Source organism: Ovis canadensis, chromosome 13 (assembly GCF_042477335.2).
Source record: "Ovis canadensis isolate MfBH-ARS-UI-01 breed Bighorn chromosome 13, ARS-UI_OviCan_v2, whole genome shotgun sequence".
NCBI classification, from domain to species: Eukaryota; Metazoa; Chordata; class Mammalia; order Artiodactyla; family Bovidae; genus Ovis; species Ovis canadensis.
This window is the reverse complement of record NC_091257.1, coordinates 79,895,027-79,915,891: the sequence shown is the minus strand read 5'-3', so window position 1 is coordinate 79,915,891 and position 20,865 is coordinate 79,895,027. Positions and strand designations below refer to the sequence as shown.

Sequence of the window (20,865 nt, the reverse complement as noted above, 5' to 3'; positions counted from 1 at the left end):
ACTTCAGCCTTATTGTTTTGGCTTCAAAGAATGTCTGTTTCAGCTCTCCCCTACGCCAGTATGAGGATCCTGAAGGGCTTTGGGGCACCTGGCCACAGGGCAGCCTTGTCCTCCTTGACCCGCAGTGGTGGATGGAGGTTGTTGGCCTGGCTGCTAGGTGCCCTGGACAGTCTCAGACTCTTCGGTGCGTGTGGCGCCAGGCTTGAAGAGGCGTGGGTAGTTGGGGCGGATCTCCGAGTTGCGAGTGGGGCGGGGCCCCGGGACTTGGGGGCAGGCGTGGCCGGTTGTTGGTGGGTGGGGTCGGGTATGCTGGGCCCCGCCCCCGCGCCCTGAAACCTTCCCAGGCGCTTAGGGGGCGTGGTTCGTGCGCCGTGACGTCAGGACGCCAGTGCCTCCGGACGCTGCCTCGCTGGCGAGCGGCGAGCGCAGACCCGCGCTGGGACGGTTCCGACCCGCGGCTCCGGCGTTGCGAGGTGAGGGGCGGGCCCCAGAGGGGTGGGGCGGGTCAGGGGTGGTGTGCAGCCGGCCCCGTACCTGACGGGCCTGTCCTCCTGCAGAACATGGGCGCTCAGCTGAGCGGTGGCCAGGGCTCCACGGAGCCGCCGCAGCCCCAGCCGCATCCCCAACCCCAGCCTGCGGCGCCGGAGGACCCTGCTCGGCCCCGGCCAGAGCCCAGCCCCTGGGGGCCGCTGGACGACGTGCGCTTCCTCATCGCCTGCACCTCCTGGTACTGACTCGCCGCCCTCCGCAGTTAGCGCCCGCCGCCTCCTGTCGTCCAGTTCGCTTCTCCTGGTCGGGCCCTTGTCTCCCCACCTTCGCCCACCCTGGAGGCGCTCGGAGAGTCGGGGAGTCGAGGGGAACTGGAAGGAAGCCGCCTCTGCAGCCTCGCCCCGGGGCGCTGTCTTTCCTCCGGCCCCTCCCGCTACCCTGGATTTGTTCGCTCCTTAGCCTGCACCCAGACTAGCTCAGATTTTCGTGTTCTTGCCCACCCCACAGTTTCTCTGGCCGTCTGGGTCCTGGGGCAGCCTTCTCGTCACTGGCTTCCAGAACCAGGTCAGGACTCTTGGTAAGAAGACCCCAAGGCTACTGACCTCACCTCACCTCATTTTTCGCTATCACCAAGAACTGGGCTCTTGCTTTTGTCCTGGTCATAGCACCTTGTGTTTTGACTTCAGAAAAGACCTTGCCGCAGTGACCCTGCCCATCCATACCTCTCCTGGGAGAGGTGCCATCTTGGGTGGCCACCCTGGCATTATCCGGTTGTATCGCTGGGAACCCAGTTACAGAGGGCCTCCAGGGCCAGCCTTTTGGAGAGAGAGGGCATCTGATTTTGGGGGCTGGCAGATGAGATGCGTTGGGCAGCTCCCAGACACCCCAAAGCATCCTGTCTCCCAGAAGCTTCTTCAGGCCACTCAGAACCTGATCCCTGTTCCGACAGCCCAGGGAAATGACACACTCTGTATTTTTGTTTTATTTAGAAATGATTTAAAAAACATTATACAAAGGCTGATCAGTTTAAAATGTGACTGACACTGAAATGCTGTGATGTTCCCCAGACTGTGGGGAAGCTGGGCTCTGGGGTCCCCAGTGCTTTGCCCCTCTGTCTGTCTGCCCTGTCCTGGGTTGATGGACAAACAGATGACCCCAAGGCAGGAGAATCCATGACTGGAAACCTCCAGGCTGAGCCCTCTCTGGGCCTGGCCCTGCGTCCCTCACATCTGCAGCCTGGGCTGCCTGCCTCCATCTCCTGCTCTTTCTCAGCTGACCTCAGTAGTACCAGGAGCCAGTGGGGAGCCTGGGGGGCCTAGAGCTTTCGAGAAGTGAGAGCACCAACCTGAGGAGTGGAGAGGGACCAGGGAAGGGGGAAGGGAGGCCGAGGAAAGATGGATAAAAGAGACACTTCTGATCTCGTCTTGGACCCTGGAGGGGTCCACAGGTGGGGACCCAATGCCCAGCAAGCCCACTAAATGGCCTGGGCAAGTAACAGCCTCTCTGTGCTTTGTTTGAGGGCACAGTGAGAGTTATCCTTGGCCTCCCAAGGACTACATGAATTACATGTGAGTGGACAGGTGAGCTAATAAAGTGCTTTGCAAAGTATAAAACACTGTACAAACCTATGAATCACTAATATCTCCGCAGTTGTTCCCCACCCACCCCAGGGAGCCCGCCCTTGACCAAAATGAGAGAAAAAAAAAAAAAAAAAACAAGGATGACGATGGAACACAGTGGACCCATATAGGTGTCTCTGGGACAAAAGAGATTTTGCTCAAGATGGCTCCCAGAGGCCCTGTCTGCTACAGGTTAAGCAGACCCAAAGCTCAGAGGCCACAGGGTTGGGGGCAAGGCCTGTGCAAGCTCAGAGGCTCTGCCAGCACCCCCAAAGACTGACATCTCCTCATGGATTTGGCAGAGAGCCTGTGGACATCATTGAGCCCACTGGTCCTGCCTCTGACTCCTTAGCGACAAGCAGGTCTGCCTCTTCCTGGGTTGATGTGAGGCAAGCCAAGCCCTAGGAATTCCTGCCAGAGACAGTGAAGGGCGGGCCCCTAGGCTGGGGGCTGTTACCAGTTATGGGTGCCCTTTTCCAAAGAGCAGTGCAGGGTGGTGGGCCTAGAGAGCTGGGTTAGCAGGGGCCAAGCTCATGGTATAAACACTGCTTCTGGGCTGAGAAATTGAGTTGGTCTCAGGGCACCTAGGGGTGCGGGCTCTGAGCATTTCAGAAGACTGCCCTGGGCCCCTTCCCCCAGGGTCATGAGAGTGTTGGCCTGGAGTCATTTCTGTCTCACCTAACCCATCAGGCTGAGCTCTCAGGCCACAGGCGACAGGCTGGAGCAGGGCAGGGACTTGGGGGATGGTGAGAGAGGCGGGAGAGTAGAGGACAGCTACAAACTTAAATCAGCCTCCAGAGAGGGATCAGCTCCTGCTCCCACCCTGTAGCTTCATCATCAGGGCCCGGCTCCTGGGGTGTTGGGGCACTGGAGGGGCCTTAACAGCACCTTTGTCCTTATCGCTGGGGGGAGGGCTGGCCTTGCCAAGACAGTCACCGCTAATTCACCTAAAGCCTCAAGCAGCCTTTGCAAAATGGGACTTTAAACAATAGTGACAGGACACTGAAATATTCACGATGTGACAGCTGGGTCCTTGTCAGACCCAGCTGGGCCACAGCCCTGCCTGCAGCACGTGACCCTAAGAGGAGACCCTGACTTGTGGAGCAGGTTTCCTGAGGGGTCTGCTGTGACCAGCAGGGGAAACCCAGGCTTGCTGCCCACTGTGTCGGCGGCAGGGGTCCTGTAGCCGTGGAGGGCAGTGGGGGTGGGGTGGGGGGACATCTGACCAGCAGGTGTTGGCAAAGGGGGACCAGGACTGGTGGCATCTCCCAGATGGGGCCGAGGGCTGTGCTGGCTTCCCACAGAAGGTGCTGGGTCCAGCCAGGTACAGCGCCGTAGTGCCCCATGGACCCCACGGGGCGCAGTGACCACAGGGCCTCCTCCTGGCATGGGCCCTGCCTCCTGACGGGGCCTGGCCTGTTCCTTGGAGTAGGAAGCAGTTACCCAGGACAGAAGGCTGGCAGCTGGGTGCCAGGCACCCACCCTGGGGCACAGCCGCCATCACTCCCTGCCCCATGTTCAGCCCAGGCCAATGCACCACCACTTCAGCTACGTGACCCCTGGCCTAGGGCCCTGCTGGCCCCGATGGGCAGTGGCCAGAGCTGCCCCCCAGACCCTGGTGAGGAAGGGCCTGGCCAGCCAGACTGAGTGGACAAAGAGGGCTCTGGGCTGCTCACACCCACTCCTGGACTGGCCGCTTATAGTAGGTGACAGGCTGAGGGCCCGCCTTGTTCTTGAACTGGAAGATGGTGTAGACCAGCACCAGGATGCAGAGGGACAGGATGCAGGGTATAACCACGGCCACCGCGTTGACAGAGCCCGGCACGTCGTTGATGGTCACCATGATGTCCACGTCGTCCTGGGGCAGCCTCCGCTCCTTGCGCCGCTCCGCCTCCTTCTGGTTGCAGCCCATCCAGTCCCGCAGGATGTTGCGCGGGTAGCCTGGCTCCACGCTCAGCTTCTGGTTGTCAAACTTCCAGTAGTCCCGGCCCTTATAGAAGTAGGTGTAATCTGCAGAAACACGGCCCAGCATCACCATCCCGACACTTCCTGCACCTGCTCTGGGCCAGCAGGGAATGGCAAGGGGCTGTGGCAGTGTGGAGGAGGGGCCGCCTCTCCCCCCCAAGAGGAGCCCACGAGCAGCTCTGAAAGCGGGGGTGGGCGCATGCGTTGGTGGGGACAGCGTGTTGGAATACCTGGAGTGCCTGGCACACCCTGCAGAGGGTGTGGCTAGTCAGGGAGTATGACCTGCCCAGCTGCAGAGGCACCCAGATCCGCACCAGCCCACTCTGTCATCTCAGAGGTGCTGGGAAGCCACTGAGGGGCTTTAGGTAGAACTGGTGAGTTCATTTTGTGTTTCCTAGACAAGGACCCTTCTCAGCCTGGGGTCTCAGCCCTGTTGTACTATGTCCATACCCCCTCAGGCCCCCCACCCCAACATGGGTCAGATGCAGCCCCCACTCAGGGCTTGGACAGCGCTGCCTCCACAGCTAGCTCCAGGGCTGTGCCCGCTCCTGCCTGAGCCAAGGGGGACAAGGAGCCAGAATTCTCTTGTCGACAGTGGACACCACCTCTTGGTAATTACCTTGCCTTTTTGGGAGCTTGGCACACATGACTTCACAACACAGATTGCAGGGTCGCTGGGACCCTGCTTGGGGAGGGGATGGAAGGCATGGAGGCAGCAGGGCTTGGCAGCCACCACAAGGCTCCCTGCAGCAGCCTTATGGCTGAGCCAGTCCTGAAGGAGAGCAACTCACGTTCTCCCATTGGCCGACTCCTCACCCTGGCTGGGACTTTCATTGGCTAAGGTTCCTGATGTCACCTGTCTCTGAGGCTCCCCCAAAGAGTAAGGTCACGTGTGTAAAGCATCAGCTACATGGGAGAGCCACCAAATAGCAGCTCCACCCCCACCCCCACCCCCCCGCCCCGTTAGCCCCTGGCTTTCTTACCAGAGACTTCGCCTTGGAGAGCCCTTCCTGACAACCCTCTATCACAAGGCCCTCTGTTCAGATGCTCTCTCTCACGTGCTTTCTCTTACTGCCTTTGTTGCCACCTTGCTTGTTTTTCTGCCTCTAGGCTGGGAGCCAGAGATGCAATGCACATCTCATTCCAAGCTCCATCTCCAGCCCTCCCACACAACCTGGCTCTCAGTAATTACTGTGGAGTGAATGAATGCCTGTCATTCCATAAAAACTGAAACATCCTCAACAAGATGATGATAACAGCTGAAACGTACGTGGCACGGGCCAGCTGCTCTACGTAATTTATGTTCATCCTCACAAAGCTCTGTGAAGTAGGGACCATTGTTATCCCCATTTTATAGATGAAGAGACTTAAGTGCTATGCCCAAACTCATACTGAGTAGTGGAGGTGGGATATGAAACCAGCCAGGTTGGCTCCAGAGTCTGCTTTTGACCAGATCAGTGGAGATGAATTCAACAGGCATTCATGGATTCGCGCTCAGCACCTGGCAAGTCCCAGCTCCTCCTCTTCTTCTTTTTGGTTGTGCTGTACAGCCTGTGGGGTCTGAGTACCCCAACCAGGGATTGAACCCAGGCCCTCGGCATTGAAGTTCAGAGCCCTAACCACTGGACTACCATGGCATTCCCTCAGTCCTTTTTCTTGACAAGCTTCTAGTCTAGTGGGGAGAGAGGCTCTGAGTCAGCCTGCCACCAGGAGAAGCTAAGAAAATATACATTAGGAAAAAAAAAAAAAAGGCTTCTCTCTGTTATCTTCAAGCCCTGTGAAAAAGCCCTTTGGATCACCACATCCATCATTTCAGATCTGATAACTCAAGGCACTCCTAGAGTACTCCCGAGGACCTCTGCTTGGGAAATGCTGCCTGAGGGAATGAAGTCAGTCTATGAAAGCCTCTCTCAGTTGTGAATGATACCTGGACATGAGAAATTGTGACTTGGCAGCTGTTAAGAGAAGATTAAGTGACTGTGAATGTCGGTCGATATGAGGCAGTTGTCTTTGCCACCAGGTGATATTTTTCAAACCTGGATATCATGAGAGTACACCTCCAGTGGGCGGGCCCTGATGAGACCTACACTAAACCAGATCCCCCCAAACCCGGCTGGGTTCTTACGTACATCCTTCCTTGCTGATGAAGGCCCCTTGGGGAGCCTGGGGGATGCCCTTCCACACGGTGATGGGCTTGGGGTAGCCAGGGTCCGTGGCCCGCCGCTCCTCGCTGTAGCGCCAGTACCGCTCGCCTTTGAAAAAGTAGGTCTTGCCCACAGGTTCCCAGCGCAGAGCCGTGTCAATGCCTTCTCGGGGCAGACAGCTGCCCAGCTCCCCCAGGCTGTGGGGGTATCCAGGCTCCACCGTCACCTCCTTAAACACCCAGTACTTGTCACCTGTGGCCAAGAGGAGCCCAGGATTAGCTTTCCTCAGTCATTCAATGCCGGAGATTGTGGTTAGATCCACTTGCCCATCATCTACTGGGACCGAAGTCATTCATGAAGCCAGTGTCAAGGGGAAACAGCCCTAGGCCTGCTTGATCCCCCTGGCGGGGGCGGCTGGGGCCCCTTGGCCCAGGCAGAGCTTAGAGGGCAAGAAGCCGGAATCTGGTGTCAGGTCCTGGGCAACTCGCCCCACGCTGCCCCGGCTCTGTGCCCCACCCTCTTTTCGTTTCCTGTGACTCGCTCCTTTCTCCTTTCTGGGTGACCTCAGCCTCTCCTGGCTTCACACACACACAAGTACTCACCTTCTACCAGTGACACCCAGCTCTGAGGCTGTGGCCCATGGCTGCTCTCCCAGTGGACCTGGGCCCCAGGCCCAAGACCCTGATTGCCCACCGACCTCTGGGAATTTCCAGGTCTGCTTCCAGAGTTCCTCATCTCCACCGCGAGGGCTCCCTCCCTCACCACCTCTCTGCCCTGCAGCATCCCCAAAAATGTGGCATCCTTGGTCCTCTTTCCTCCTCCTCTCAGCACTCAGCCTCTTGCAAGGCCTTTTCCATCTCCTGACCTCACTGCTCCTCCCGGCACAAGCCTTAGAGACATCGCCCTCCTCAACTCCAGATATGGCCTCTTACCTCTGCCCCAATTGCCGCCTGCCCTCTGGCTCTCTGCTGCTCACAGAGAGTGAATGCTAGCACTGACCTAATGGATCGAGACCACAGTCTGGCTGGGCAGCCAGGGCTCTCGGGTCGCTCCCCTAAACCACCTTTCCAGGCGTGGCTCTCGCGCGGCACTCCAAGGCCATTCAGTGGGCTTTCCAAAGGACTTGAACTACTCCTTTGGGCATGCTCTTCCTTCCCCTTGGAATGCTTCCCTCGCTTCTTGCTAGCTGTATCTTATCCTTCTGAGGCCTGGCCAAGTCAAGATAACTGAAGCGAAACAACCCAGCACAAGCTGGGTGAGCTGGACAGCTAGCTCCCCTCCCGCATTCCCTGATCTCTCCAGCCTGTGCGGCCCCCTCCCTCCAGGCTGTTACAGAGCTCACGCGGTGGCCTCCCATGGAGCATGGATGCCCTTCAGTTGTCCACCATCCTCTACCCTGTGTGGGTGAGGCTTGTCACCCCACCAACTCTGGCACATAGAAACCCTCAGCGGTCACTCCCTGACTTAACTGCCCTGCCTGCAGAGGTCCATCCAGTTAGATGTCAGTGTTAGGGCTAGAAAGACCTTTGCAGGAGATCCACCCTCACCCCCCGCACCCCCCCCCCCCAGCCCCGTCTTGCCTCTTCAAAGGTGGAGAAAGGGCGTCCTGAAAAGAGAAGGAAACTGTCCCACCCCTCCGCACAGACCATGTTACCTTTGAAGAAGACAAATCTTCCATCCGCCCTTTCATAGGCTGCGTCTATGCGGGCGGGCAGGCCCTTCCAGAACTGCTCAATCTGCATGGGGTAGCCTTCCTGCACCCGGTTATTGCGCAGGCGCCAGAACCAGCGATCCTGGAGGTTAAGATGAGGAAAGAAAGAGGCATAGCCTTTGAACCCAGTGATCTCAGCCCTGGGTCTCGGGCCCCAACAACCCAACACCTTCCCCTGGTCCCCCCCTTGCAAGACTCCATGAAGTCTGTCCATTTACTGCATCTAAATTTCGGAGCCCAATGCTGAAGCCAGGATGCTCATCACCTCTCTTCAATAAGTCATCCAATGGCTCTTGTTGCCCAAGGGGTCGCAAGACAGAGGTGATGGACAGGCCTAGGGGGAAGAGGAGGCAGCGTGGAGGAGCTGGAAAGGATGGTGCGGTGCCTGAGTTGACCACAGGAGGGCAGAGGAGAGTTACTGACATCAGAGGGGCCCTTCCTGAGGTTGGGCAGCAGGGGGCGCTCATTGATGCCGGGCGGAGTGCCCGCCTCATGGCTGGCTCCAGCTGGCAAGCAGGGCGAGGACCATGGGAAGCAAGCTGTGGAAATTCCCCCAAGCCCTGGCTGTGAATTCAGGTTCATCCTCATACAGTTGCTTGACCTGGGGCTCAATACTTGAAGAGCCTCACCTGCACTGTCGTGTGCTTAGTCGATCAGTTGTGTCCAACTCTTTGCAACCCCGTGGACTGTAGCCCACCAGGCTCCTCTGTCCATGGGATTCTCTAGGCAAAAATACTGGAGTGGGTTGCCATGCCCTCCTCCAGGGGATCTTCCCAACCCAGGGGTCAAACTCAGGTCTCCCGTGTCCAAGGCAGATTCTTTGCCATCTGAGCCAGGTAATAATGAAGGGAAAGATGATAGTGCCTAGAACAGTACAGGGCACATAGCTGATGTTGATTAAATGGTAGCTCAACAGGCCAAGTGTGGAAAAAAGCCCTCCTTTGCACACTGGCGCCTTGTCCCACTGCAGGCCTGGTTGGTAGGCACTCTGGGCGAGGCCTGTAACTTCCCAGGGCCTCAGTTTTCTTATGTGTCAATGGGAATGATAAAACCCAGACTTGCTTAGGAATCATTCAGCTGAGGATCCAAGGGTACAGAAGAATGAACATGATACATAAAAGATGGTTCAAAAGCTAGAGAAGATTTGCTTTTTTTAGGTGTCTTACAAAACACTTTCACACCCAGCTTTTTAAACCTTATTTTGACTTTGACAACTCCTGTTAAGTAGATCTGAGATAGACAGAGTCTTAAGGAAGGCCTAGTAACTTTCTTTGAGCCTCACAGTCAGAGCAGGACTGGGGTGGACCTCTGTTGCCTGATTCTTGGTCAGAGCTCAAAGCTTGCTGGGGAGAATCCACAAGGTGGGTGGGGTGGGGCAGCCCTCCACAATCCCCCAGTGTGCTGGAGACACGCTGCCCAGAACCCCGTCAGTGGAGGCTTCTCGTCCTGGGGGCTGGGAGTGTGCTCAGCAGGCAGTTTTCACCTGTTAGCCTCTCTGGGGATGGCCTCAGCTCCAGACAGCTCCCCCAAGGTCATGGCCTCCTTTGTCCAGGGACTGAATAAAGTTCCCACCATTCGGGGCCCAAGTGGGACAACTCTCACAGGCTGTTCTAGTTCCAGAGCTCTCTGCGGGGGTGGCCAGGTCTGCAGTGGGCCTATTAGTATTGCTTGTTGCCCAGTAGTCTCTGTGATCCCATGACTACAGCCCACCAGGCTCCCCTGTCCATGGGATTCTCCAGGCAAGAATACGGAAGTGGGTTGCCATTTCCTTCTCCGGGGGGATCGCCCCAACCCAGGGATCAAACTCGGGTGTCCTGCATCGCAGGCAGATTCTTTACCACCTGAGTCACCGGAGAAGTCCCTCTAGTGGGCCTAGTTGCTACTCATTAATGTCTTCTCCTCTTGCCCTGCCAGGCCTCCCTTTCCTCCTTTGCAGAGATGTGGGTCCCAAAGGTGCATCCTAGTCAAAATCCTGCATCGCAGGACTACCCTAGCAGAAGTGGTTAAGACTTCGCCTTGCAATGTAGAGGGCACAGGTTCGATCCCTGGCTGGGGAACTAGGAGCCCATGTGCCTCGGGGCCAAAAGGCCAAAACATATAACAGAAGCAATATTGTAACAAATCCAACAAAGACTTTTAAATGGTCCATATCAAAATAACCTAAAAAAAAAAAAAAATCCTGCATCCCAAACACTGTCCCAGAGTCGGCTTCCCTGACAACCAACTGCAACACAGGAGCAGGCCGCCACCCTGTCAGCCCAAGGCTAGAGAGACCCGAGCAGGACAAGGGACGTAACCTGGCCAGCTTTCTGTCAGGGGCGCCTCAGAACCATCCTCTCGGCCCTGCCAGGACCAGAGACAGACTAAGCCACGGCTGCACCGGCCCCTATTCCAAGCTGGTGTTATCACAGCCACGACTTGTGGGATCTGCACACACCCTTCGTTAGAGCAAGTGACTCCCGCAGCTCTCAGGGGCAGAAACTGAGATCCAGACGATGGACGTGACTTGCTCAGAGTCACAGACTAGAGGCCAGACTCCAGCACTTTTCCCGCAGTGTTGACCCCTGGGAGGGGGCAGGCCCACCCGTCTTCCCCCTTCCCTCTTGAAAACAGTCCACTGACCCAGCAGCGCCAGGAAGAGATGCCGTGTCCTGGCCGCTGGACTTGCTCCCGTCCATCTGGGCCCCCCCGGAAGGCCTAATCCCAGAGCAGCTGCTGTCTCCCACCCATGGTGGGGGAAGGGGCGGGAGCGGAGCACCGAGGTCCTACCTTAAACACAAACATCTCGCCCCGGAAGAGGGCCACCGTGTTGAAGTTGCCATCACAGATGTTGGGTTTGGCGCCCGGTGTGGCTGGCCGGTCCCCGAGGGGTGGCCGAGGGGGCCTGGGCTGGCGCTCGTGCTTCCTCTCGGACGGTGAGTGGATCCTGCGCACCGGCAGTGTGGGGAGGGGCCTGGTGGGCTCCAGGGGCTCGGCCGGGGGTCCTGGAGAGAGGGGCTGCATCTTAGGGTGGGGGCAGCCGTTCCCCGCGCCCCACTGCTGTTGCCTCCGCGTCGCCAGGCAGCGTGAGACAAGCCTGTCACACTTCTGCCCCCTATCCTGTCCCCCCGCCACTGTATACAGCCCCAATCTTTCAGAAAATAGATGACAACGTTAAATGAGAACGCTCATCTTCCCCCCCCCCCCACCCCCATCCCCAAAGCCGAGACCTCTTTCTTCTCTCCTCTTATGAGAGAGTAGGTGTCCCTTCTTTGGCTCAGTGTCCCCTTCCCTCCCCGCCTGCACCCCTCTTTCTTCACTCTGCTCCAGTACGGCTTCTGCCCCGTGACCCGTGGAAACTCCTGTCAAGATCACCCATGACCTCCATGTTGCCAAATCCGACAGTTACTTGTCTCAAGCTTTGATGGCCACATGAATCATCCAGGGGTCTTGATAAAAATGCAGATTGGGGTTCAAGAGAATCTGGGTGGGGGGCCTGCCATTCTGCATTTCTTCACGCTCTCAGGTGAGGCCAAAGTCGCTGGTCTGAGGCCCACACTTTGAGTACCAAGATCATAGAAACGCTTTCCTTAAAACACTCTTCTCTCTTTTCCAGAACCCTGCACTCTCTTGGTTTTCCTTCTGCCTCCGTGGACTGTTCCAGCTTCGCCTCCTTTCCTGGCAGCCTTTCCTCATCTACTCTGCTCTACGGGTCAGCACAGCCCTGGGCCCTCTTCTCACCTCTCTGTTTTGGTCCCTAGGTGCTTCTCAACTTGGGTTGCAAGGATTAGGATTACCTAGAAAACTTGGAAAACCCTGATGTTCAGAAGGCAAACCAGTTAAAATCCAATCTCTGGGGGCAAAGCCTGGGTAACAGTATTTTTTAAAATTCAAGTCCCAAGATGATTCCAATGGGACGTCAGGTTGAGAATCACTGCCCTCTGTGATCTCTTCTAGGTTCACAGCTGTAAAGACTCCTGATGTTAGAGCTGTCCCATAGGATGCTCTGTGATGACATAAATATTCTATATCTGGACTGTCTTTGTAGAGCAGCCTCTAGCCACATACGGCTGTTAAGCACTTGAAATGACTGACTAGGTATTAGCGTGGCTGCTGCTGCTGCTGCTAAGTCACTTCAGTCGTGTCCGAGGAACTGAAATTTCAATTTTACTTAATTCTAATTAATATGAATTTAAATAGCCACATGTGCCTAGTGGCTACCATATTGAACACCAAAGATCCCAAATCAATATCCCAGCCCAGATCTCTGAGTGATAGGAGTCAATCCCATTGCTCTGTGATTACAAACGCCAGAAACCTTGGCATAATCTGTCCCCACACCCCCATGTCTACTCTATCAGTAAATACGGTCCATTTTACTTTCAAAACACCTGGCAGTCCCCACCACCTGTCCAGTCCTCCGTGGCTTCACCTATGGAGATCCTACCCATCCTCCAGGCTTTGGGTGAGGACACCTCCTCTGCGAGGTTCTCAGGGCCCCAGACGGAGCCCTCCTCCCACGCTTCACTTCCTGGGGTCTGTGGGGGTCATGCTTTATGGACATGCATCTGCCCTAATAAATGGGTCTTCCCGTCTCAACCGCCTTGACTAGCACAGGAACTTCGCACCAGTGTGAACAGAGCATGGAGGCGGGGCATGGTAGCAGGCCCCTCAAATCTCATCAAGGTATCAGCCTAGTTTCTTTTTTTCTTGTTTAAGCAAAAAGCTCTGGTGATAATACTCATCCTGTTGTACCGCCATTACTTGGGTGGACGTGTGACTCTCTTGGCTTGAGGTGGGACCCCTTGAGAGGGAACTGCAGAAGGTAAGGGGAGGTGCGTGGAGGGAAGGTAAGTGGAGGAGGGGGAATGCGCGGCCCGCTTGTCACTTCTGTCCCTCCCAGTGGCAGCTCGGGCCCTCCCCTAGGTTTCCCAAGTGTTCAGGAAGGGAGGTGAGGAGCAGCCTTGCCCTCTCTGGTTAAGCAAAGACACCACAGGTCTAGAAGTCAGACAGTGGTTCAAGACCGCAGTGCTCCCGAGCCCCCCCCCTCCCTCGGCCCAGGCAGTGGCAGCCCAGCCTCGGGGGAAGTGCGGCCCCTCTCCCCTCCACACACCGTAGATCTTCTGGACGCCCTGGAGGTCGTCCTGAGGCAGCTTGAAGTTCCGCGTCTCCATGTACTGGTAGAAGGGCGCCATGATGGCACTGGGGTCGTTGGAGTGCTCGAGGCCCAGCGCGTGGCCCAGCTCATGCACAGCCACCAGGAAGAGGTCGTTCCCTGCAGAGGGCGAGATGGGGAGGTGCCCGGGGCGCCCACTTAGGTGTCAGTGGCAGTCAATCCATTACTTCAGCAACACCCAGCATAAGCTTTGTCTCAGGCCCTGTGCTGGACACTGGGACGTACAGAGAAGTCAAGACATGTCCCTGCCTTCCAGAACTTTCCATACAGTGGCAGTGGTAGGGGCAGAGAAAAGAAAATAATGAAAGTCGTGTTCCAGGTGCTTCAGTAGCTGTCTCCAGGGGTCAGGTGAGGGTTCTGGGGAGGAGGGCGGAGTTATTGACACGGAAAGAAGACGTTCAAGGGAGAGCTTCACAGAGGTGGAGCTTCAGGTAAGCCTATAAAGATAAGAAGTTAGTCCGGAGAATGGGTTCAGTGGGAAGGAGAGGAAGAGGGGTGGGGGTGGCCTTCCTGGCAGAGGGAACGCCTGTAAACAAGGTCCAGGGACAAGCAGTTTCACTCCACTTGGCTCCGGAACAAAGCAGGAGGGGAGGGCCAGAGGGAGATGAGGTCAGCCCGGCTGGCTGGCGGGCAGGGCTTGTGATGCCTGCGCAGGAATTCGGATTGGTTTCTTGGTCCGCAGGGGGTTTGAGCAGGAGTGGGGGTGGTGGCATGATGTAATCACTCCGCAGTCGGAGGAAGGATCAGTGGGTGATGAGACCAGAGGCGGGGAGATCAGGGGGGTCTGTCTGGAAGTAAGAAAGGGCCTCTGCCAGGAGGAGGGAGCGGGGCGGGCAGAGGGGAGTCCAGGGGGCGGCAGGCTGGCCGTCATTTTCAGAGACCCGGGGGTAGGCGGGGCTTGGGTCACGAAGCCGCTCTCAGTCCTAAGGTCAAGATCAACGCGGGGATTCAGATGCCCTTGAAAACAACAAGGTCCAGGTGCTGAAAGTGGGATGCGGGATCCCCAGTGTGAAGCTGAGGCAGCAACACAGCAGACTGGTCATGAGCTGGGCCCCAGAACAGGGCAGGGATGTTCATTTCCAGCTCTACCGGCCGCCCCACCCCCAGCTTTGTGAACTTGCCCAGAAGGTCTACCTCCCGAACCTCAGTGTCCTCATCTGGACGATGGGGAGATCATATCTACCCCGGAGGGCTGTGAGAGGATTGGATAGGATAAGACACGTGAAAGCAGTTGTCACCATTCCAAAGACAGAAGCTTGGTCCCCGGAACAAGCCCACTGTCCAGAAATGAAGCATGAAGCCATTGGGGTTCCAGCAACCAGATCCTTTTAAAGTCAACTTCCTCGAGTGTCTTGATCAAGCCTGGGACTGGGCAGGGCCTGAAGTTGCCCTGGCCTTGAGAAAGAAATCCAAGGGGCAGGAAGTTGAGCAGGCTGGCATATCAACAATCCTGACTCATATATGTCCGGTTACAGACTCCTGCTGGTGTTGACCTCTGGCAGTTGAATGTCCCTTGAGCCCTGCCTCTACTGTCCAGCCCTAACAGATGGTAAAGAACCTGCCTGCAATGTGGGAGACATGGGTTGGATCCCTGGGTTTGGAAGATTCCCCTGGAGAAGGGAATGGCAACCCACTCCAGTATTTTTGCCTGGGAGATCCCATGGACAGAGGAGCCTGGTGGGCTATAGTGCCTGGTGTCGCAAAGGGGTGGACACGGCTGAGCAACTAACCCTTTCACCTTCAAGGCATGTCACAGCCCATTCCTGCCACCTTGAAGTGCAGGGGAGGCTGCTAGGAGCCCAGGAGGTGCTCAGGAGTCCTTGCACCCACTCCGGCCCCAGTGTCAGAGGTCAACTTGCCCTACGGCCACCCAGCTGAGGGCCCTCTGAGGGCCAGAGGAGGCCGGGGATTGCGACTGGCCTTCCTGGCTAAGGTCTTGGGGAGAAAGAAGAGCCCTCTGGGGCACACGTGCCCGCCTCCCGCTCTGCTGATGCCACCATTGCCTTCAGCGAAGGGGGATGGGTGAGATCAGGGCAAGGTTGGCCAAGAGCCTGGGGCTGGCCTTCTGCTGGGGCAGGGCAAGCTGGCATGAGGAGGCCAGGCCACCCCCAGTTGCTTCCTCAGGTCCTGGCCCCTCTGGCAGCAGGGAAGGGTGAGCTCATCTCTGAGCTCCATCCCAAACAAAGGCGGCTGCTAGCGCCAGCGGGAGGCAGCTCTGCTTCCTGGGGTCCAGTCCTGGCTCTGCTCCTGGCCTGTTCCACGACCTGGGACAAGCTGTTCGGGCCTCGGTCTCTTGACCGGGCTCTTCCTCGGCGGGTGGGAGGTGGGAGGGTGTCCTCAGCTAGCAACCAGGGAGCAGAGCCTGAGCACCTGGCCAGCCTCTAACCCTTGGTCCTGTGTCTATTACCTTGTGAGCCTCTGTGCCGGGTCTCGGCAGAGAACAGGAGGAAGTCTTGAAGGAAAGGGGCCTGTGGATTTGCTCCAGGGACCAAAATGGCTGAGGAGAGCTGGGGAGCCAGCATACTACTCCACAGAAACCCGAGAGAACTGTTCAGCTGGGGGGACACTCAGGGAGATGGAAGGAGAGAGAAGAGGGGCAGGAGAACTCGAGCTTTTGAGGGGAAAAGCAGAGGGATGGAGAAGACCCCCGTGCTTAATGAGCAGGAAGCAGTTAGGGCCTTCACCATCCAAGAGGGCGAGAGGCAGAGAAGTGGCGTGGTCAGAAGTGGTGTCCCTGGGGGGCAGACTGCCAGGAATCCTGGCTCTGCCCTGTCCTAGCAGTGTGACATTTTAAATCTCTTCATCTGTAGAACAAGGGGGACTAGTGGTACCTTCATCATAAAAATGGGGTGAAGATTAAAGTGGCCAGGTATGCACAAAGTGCTCTCACCACCTCCAGGCACAGAACTATTGCGGTTAATTATCAGGGTCACGTTGAGCTGTGACCTCTCTTCAACAGGGAGAGTTCCCTTGAGCTGGGTGCTCAGGTCCTTTGGGCCTCCTAGCAAGCACCCAGCAGTCTACTCGGCCATTCCAGTATACCTGATCTCAGCTTCCTTCCCTTCTCTTAGCACCTCCAGCTTTGGTGAGTCCCATCTCACTGACTCCTGCACCCCCCAAAATGGTATGTGCTAAGTCGCTTCAGTCGTGTCCTACTCTTTGGGACTCTGTAGACCACAGCCTGCCAGGCTCCTCTGTCCATGGGATTTTCCAGGCAAGAATTCTGGAGTGGGTTGCCTGCCGTGCCCTTCTCCAGGGGGAGCTTCCCGACCCAAAGATGGAACCCGCATCTCTTATGCCTCTTGTATTGGCAGATGGGTTCTTTACCCCTATCACCACATGGGAAGAACTCCAAAATGGGACAGCATTTCCTTTTGCCTCTATTCTTTTGCCAGTGCTGTCCCCTCCACCTGGAACAACCATACTCCTTCAGTGTTCAACCACATCCTCCAGGAAACCTTCCTTGATTTCCCCAACTGGCAGCAAGTGCTTCCTTCTCTACCCTCTCCGAGCAGTTTACCCGTACCATCTTGATGGCCCTGACCTCTTTCCACCCTCCATCACACCCAGGAGCACACTCTCTTCTGCCCCAGGACTGTGAGCTTCTCTAGGGAAAGCTCTGTTCTTGAAAAGGTAAGGTGACAGCTGCCAGGACAGAACCATGCTGAATGGTCAGTATTTTCCCAGCTGCAGTCTTTGGACGACCTGCAGCAGAACCAACTGGGGCGACTGTTAAAATTCAGAGTCCTAGTTGTGAGACAGCTCATGTTTTCTTTGGACAAGAGTCAGAACTTTGCTCTGGAAAACCAAGCATAAACTTTCCAGATGCAGCTCATAACCCCAGCAATAGACTGCTAGAAACGGGAATGCAGCCATTGCCCGGGGACAACCTTTGGAAGGAGACAAAAGGGACCAAGATTGATTGAGCACCTGTGTGTTATCTCATTTAATTTCCACAGAAACTCAGTGAGGGTGTGAGTGCAGCCTCCTGGGAATTTTTTAAAATATATGCTTATTTTGTTTGGCTATGCCAGATCTTAGTTGCTTAGTTGTGGCACGTGGGATCTAGATCCCCAACCAGGGATCGAACCTGCATTGGGAGCGTGGAATCTTAGCCACTTGACCACCAGGGAGGTTCCCCTGCTGGGAATTTTTGGTTTGTTGGCTTTCTGCTCTATTCTTCTGCCACTGCCTGTGTGAACTTAACCACTCAGAATGATCCTTTCCTTACCACCCTGCCAGTCTAGTTCCCAGGGTGAGGAGCAGTCTCTTACAGTAGCTGCGAAGGGCTGGCCTTATGACTCTTCCGGTCTTGTCACCTTCCCCAGGGCTGGGCTCCCTCCCAGCCTCCTCTGCTCACTTCACTGCTTGATCCATTGGAAAGAGATGAAGACATGGGGTGCCTGGGAGACTCCTCGAACTTAGCTTAAAGGGGTGGTGGGCCAGATTGCCCTTCACACAGACTCCAAAGAGGTGGGGAATTAGAATCATCTACACATTCCAGGAGAGGTTCTCCAGGAGCACCTTCTAAATGCACAGGTGGAGGACATTCTGTTTAAGAAGTTTGTGGTTAGGGCTTCAGTTCAGTTCAGTCGCTCAGTTGTGTCCAACTCTTTGCGACTCCATGGACTGCAGCACGCGAGGCTTCTGTGTCCATCACCAACTCCCGGAGCTTACTCAAGCTCATGTCCATTGAGTCGGTGATGCCATCCAACCATCTCATTCTCTGTCGTCCCCTTCTCCTTGCTCCTTCAGTCATTCCCAGCATCAGAGTCTTTTCCAATGAGTCAGTTCTTTGCATCAGGTGGCTAAAGTGTTGGAGTTTCAGCTTCAGCATCAGTCCTTCCAATGAATACTCAGGACTGATTTCCTTTAGGATGGACTGGTTGGATCTCCTTCCTGTCCAAGGGACTCTCAAGAGTCTTCTCCAATACACAGTTCAAAAGCATCAATTCTTCAACGCTCAGCTTTTTTTATGGTTCAACTCTCACATCCATCCATGACTACTGGAAAAACCATAGCTTTGACTAGACCGACCTTTGTTGGCAAAGTAATGTCTCTGCTTTTAAATATGCTGTCTAGGTTGGTCATAACTTTTCTTCCAAGGAGCAAGCTCAGCTGGTAAAGAATCTGCCTGCAATGTGGGAGATGCTGGTTCAATCCCTGGGTTGGGAAGATCCCCTGGAAAAGGGAAAGGCTACCCACTCCAGTATTCTGGCCTGGAGAATTCCAAGGGGTGGCAAAGAGTCAGACACAACTGAGCAGTTAGGGCTTAGGCATCCTTTTTTAAAATAAAGTCCCCTGGGTGAATTTTATAATGGTTGGGTCAGGCTGACCCACCTGTACCAACCATTCAACCTTCACATCACTAGGAGCGGGACAGCCTGCAGCACACGAGCTTCCCAAATGTGATGCAACAGGGAGGACCAGTGCCACCTGGGGAGCATTCTCTCCAGAAGAGTCAATCCAGCCAGGCTTGTTGATCTAATTATTGTGTGTACCTGCTAAGTCACTTCCATCGTGTCTAAATCTGTGTGACCCCATGGACTGTAGCCCACCAGGCTCCTCTGTCCATGGGACTCTCCAGGCAAGAATACTGGAGTGGGTTGCCCTGCCCTCCTTCAGGGGATCTTCCCAACCCAGGAATCGAAACCACCTCTGTTGTATTGGCAGGCAGGGTGTGTGTGTGTGTGTGTGTGTTTTTAAGAAAACATCTGATTATTGATATTCAGGATAGACAGGGAAGAGAGAGATGGTAAGAGTGCACCTAAGTCAGAGAAAGACAAGTATCATGATATTGCTTATATGTAGAATCTTCAAAAATAGGTACAAATGAATTTATCTGCAAAACAGAAATAGTTACAGATGTAGAAAATAAACTTACAGTTACCAAGGGGTAAGAGTGGGGAGACTGGGATTGACATGTACACACTGCTATATATAAAATAGATAACTAATAAGGACCATATAGCAAAGGGAACTCTACTCAATTCTCTGTAATGGCCTATATGGGAAAAGAATCTAAAAAAAAAGTGAATATACGTATAACTGGTTCACATTGCTGAAAACTTGGATCTAACACGACAGTGTAAATCAACTATACTCCAATAAAAAAGAAACAATTATATATAAGAAAAGTGAACCCCAATCTAGTTGAGTCTAATGCCTATACTTAGGACAAATGACCCAGTTTCTTCAACAGATACAGGGATGAGAAAAGCGAGGTGACTTGTAAATGGAAAGCACCTTGAGAGACGTGTCAACCACGAATGATGTGTGGATGGTGTTTGGATCCTGATGCAAGTGAACAACTGTAAAAGCCATTTTTAGGTGATCTGGGAAAATGAACAGATTGGGTATCGGATTTTAAGAAATCATTATTAATGTTGTTGGGTTTGATCATAATTGTGTTAAAAATAATCTGTTAGAACTCAAGGGGTCCCCTGGTGGCTCAGATGGTAAGCAATGCAGGAGACCCAGGTTCTATCCTGGGTTGAGAAGATCCCCTGGAGAAGGGAATGGCAACCCACTCTAGTATTCTTGCCTGGGAAATCCCATGGACGGAGCAGCCTGGTGGGCTCTAGTCTGTGAGGTCACAGAGTTGGACACGATGGAGTGATTAACACTTTCACTTTTTTTTAAAAAAACTTTTAGAACTTAGAGTATGAACTTATGGTTGCCAGTGGGGTAGGGTGGGAGAGAGGGATAGACTGGAAGTTTGGGATTGACATGTACATGGTGTTATATTTAAAACAGGTAATCAACAAGGACCTACTGTAGAAAGAAATGTCTTTTAGCAAGAAGAAAAAAAAAATCTGTTAGAGGTATGTATTGGGTTGACTAAAAAGTTCACATGGGGTTTTCCATAACATCTTACAGAAAAACATGAAATTTTTGGCCAGTCCATTACTAGCGTATTTACAGATACGATGACATTGTATTTAAAATTTTCTTTAAAATATATATTTAAAAAAATCAAGGTACGGGGAAGGTAGATGAATCCGTACAGATGTAATGTTGATAATTGCCGGATTAGGCTGATTGGTGCCTGGGGGCTCCTATTATCATTCTTCCTACTTTGTGAGCGTGAAATTTTTCCTAATGGAAATTTAGAATAGAGAAGAAAGCCACCAAACAAAAAGTTCCCAGGAAGCTGCCCTCAGTGCCCTCATTGAATTTACGCAGAAATTAAACGAGATAACACACAGGTGCTCAATCAATCTTGGTTCCTTCCGTCTCCTTCCAAAGGCTGTCCTTAGGCAACGGCTGCATTCTGGTTTCTAGCAGTCTATTACTGGGGTCATGAACTGCCTCTGGATAATTCATGCCTGGTTTTCCAGAGCAGAGTCCTGACTCCCATCCAAAGAAGACATGAGCTGTCTTGGAATTTCTATCTGAATTGTTGATCGTCGTTCACGATGGGGTGGGACCGACAAGAGGGTGTCAGGATGGTGGCCATCCACTCCTCCCCACATACACCCCCAGAAGTTCTCTGGATTTGGGGACTGGCCCAAGGTCTCCACCAGCAAGGAGCATGGTAGAAGTGTACACCCAGAGCTGGGAAGGGCAGGGCAGAGGAAGAGTGTCTTTAATCATTCATTTATCTCTCTCAGGGCCCTGACCGTTATCAGCTAGCAGTGCCTGGCACATAATGGGGGCTCAAAAATGTTAGTTCTCCTCTCTTTACACTTTATCAGCGAGCGCAGACCGCTAACTGGTTGACACTGATCCAAGAATAAGAACGAGATAAAGAATAGGTGTTTGGAAAGCCGGGAAACACAT

At 54.5% G+C, this 20,865-nt stretch overlaps 2 protein-coding genes across 2 annotated transcripts in view; one reads left to right on the top strand and one right to left on the bottom strand.

Moving 5' to 3' along the window:
- Positions 1 to 302: 302 nt before the first annotated feature.
- MMP24OS (MMP24 opposite strand) lies at positions 303 to 2,102 on the top strand. The gene is made up of 2 exons (XM_069548409.1): positions 303 to 473; positions 558 to 2,102. Exon 2 carries the CDS (start codon positions 561 to 563, stop codon positions 732 to 734), a length of 174 nt encoding a protein of 57 aa, XP_069404510.1. The 5' UTR covers positions 303 to 473; positions 558 to 560; the 3' UTR covers positions 735 to 2,102.
- The window catches only part of MMP24 (matrix metallopeptidase 24), a 29,744-nt gene continuing 10,337 nt past the window's right edge, over positions 1,459 to 20,865 (bottom strand). The window contains exons 4-8 of the mRNA XM_069548410.1: positions 13,021 to 13,182; positions 10,698 to 10,912; positions 7,872 to 8,010; positions 6,203 to 6,469; positions 1,459 to 4,118 (exon numbers count right to left, since the gene is read on the bottom strand). Of these exons, the coding sequence (XP_069404511.1) occupies positions 3,781 to 4,118; positions 6,203 to 6,469; positions 7,872 to 8,010; positions 10,698 to 10,912; positions 13,021 to 13,182 (1,121 nt within the window). The 3' untranslated portion in view covers positions 1,459 to 3,780. The remainder of the gene's footprint in view (positions 4,119 to 6,202; positions 6,470 to 7,871; positions 8,011 to 10,697; positions 10,913 to 13,020; positions 13,183 to 20,865) is intronic.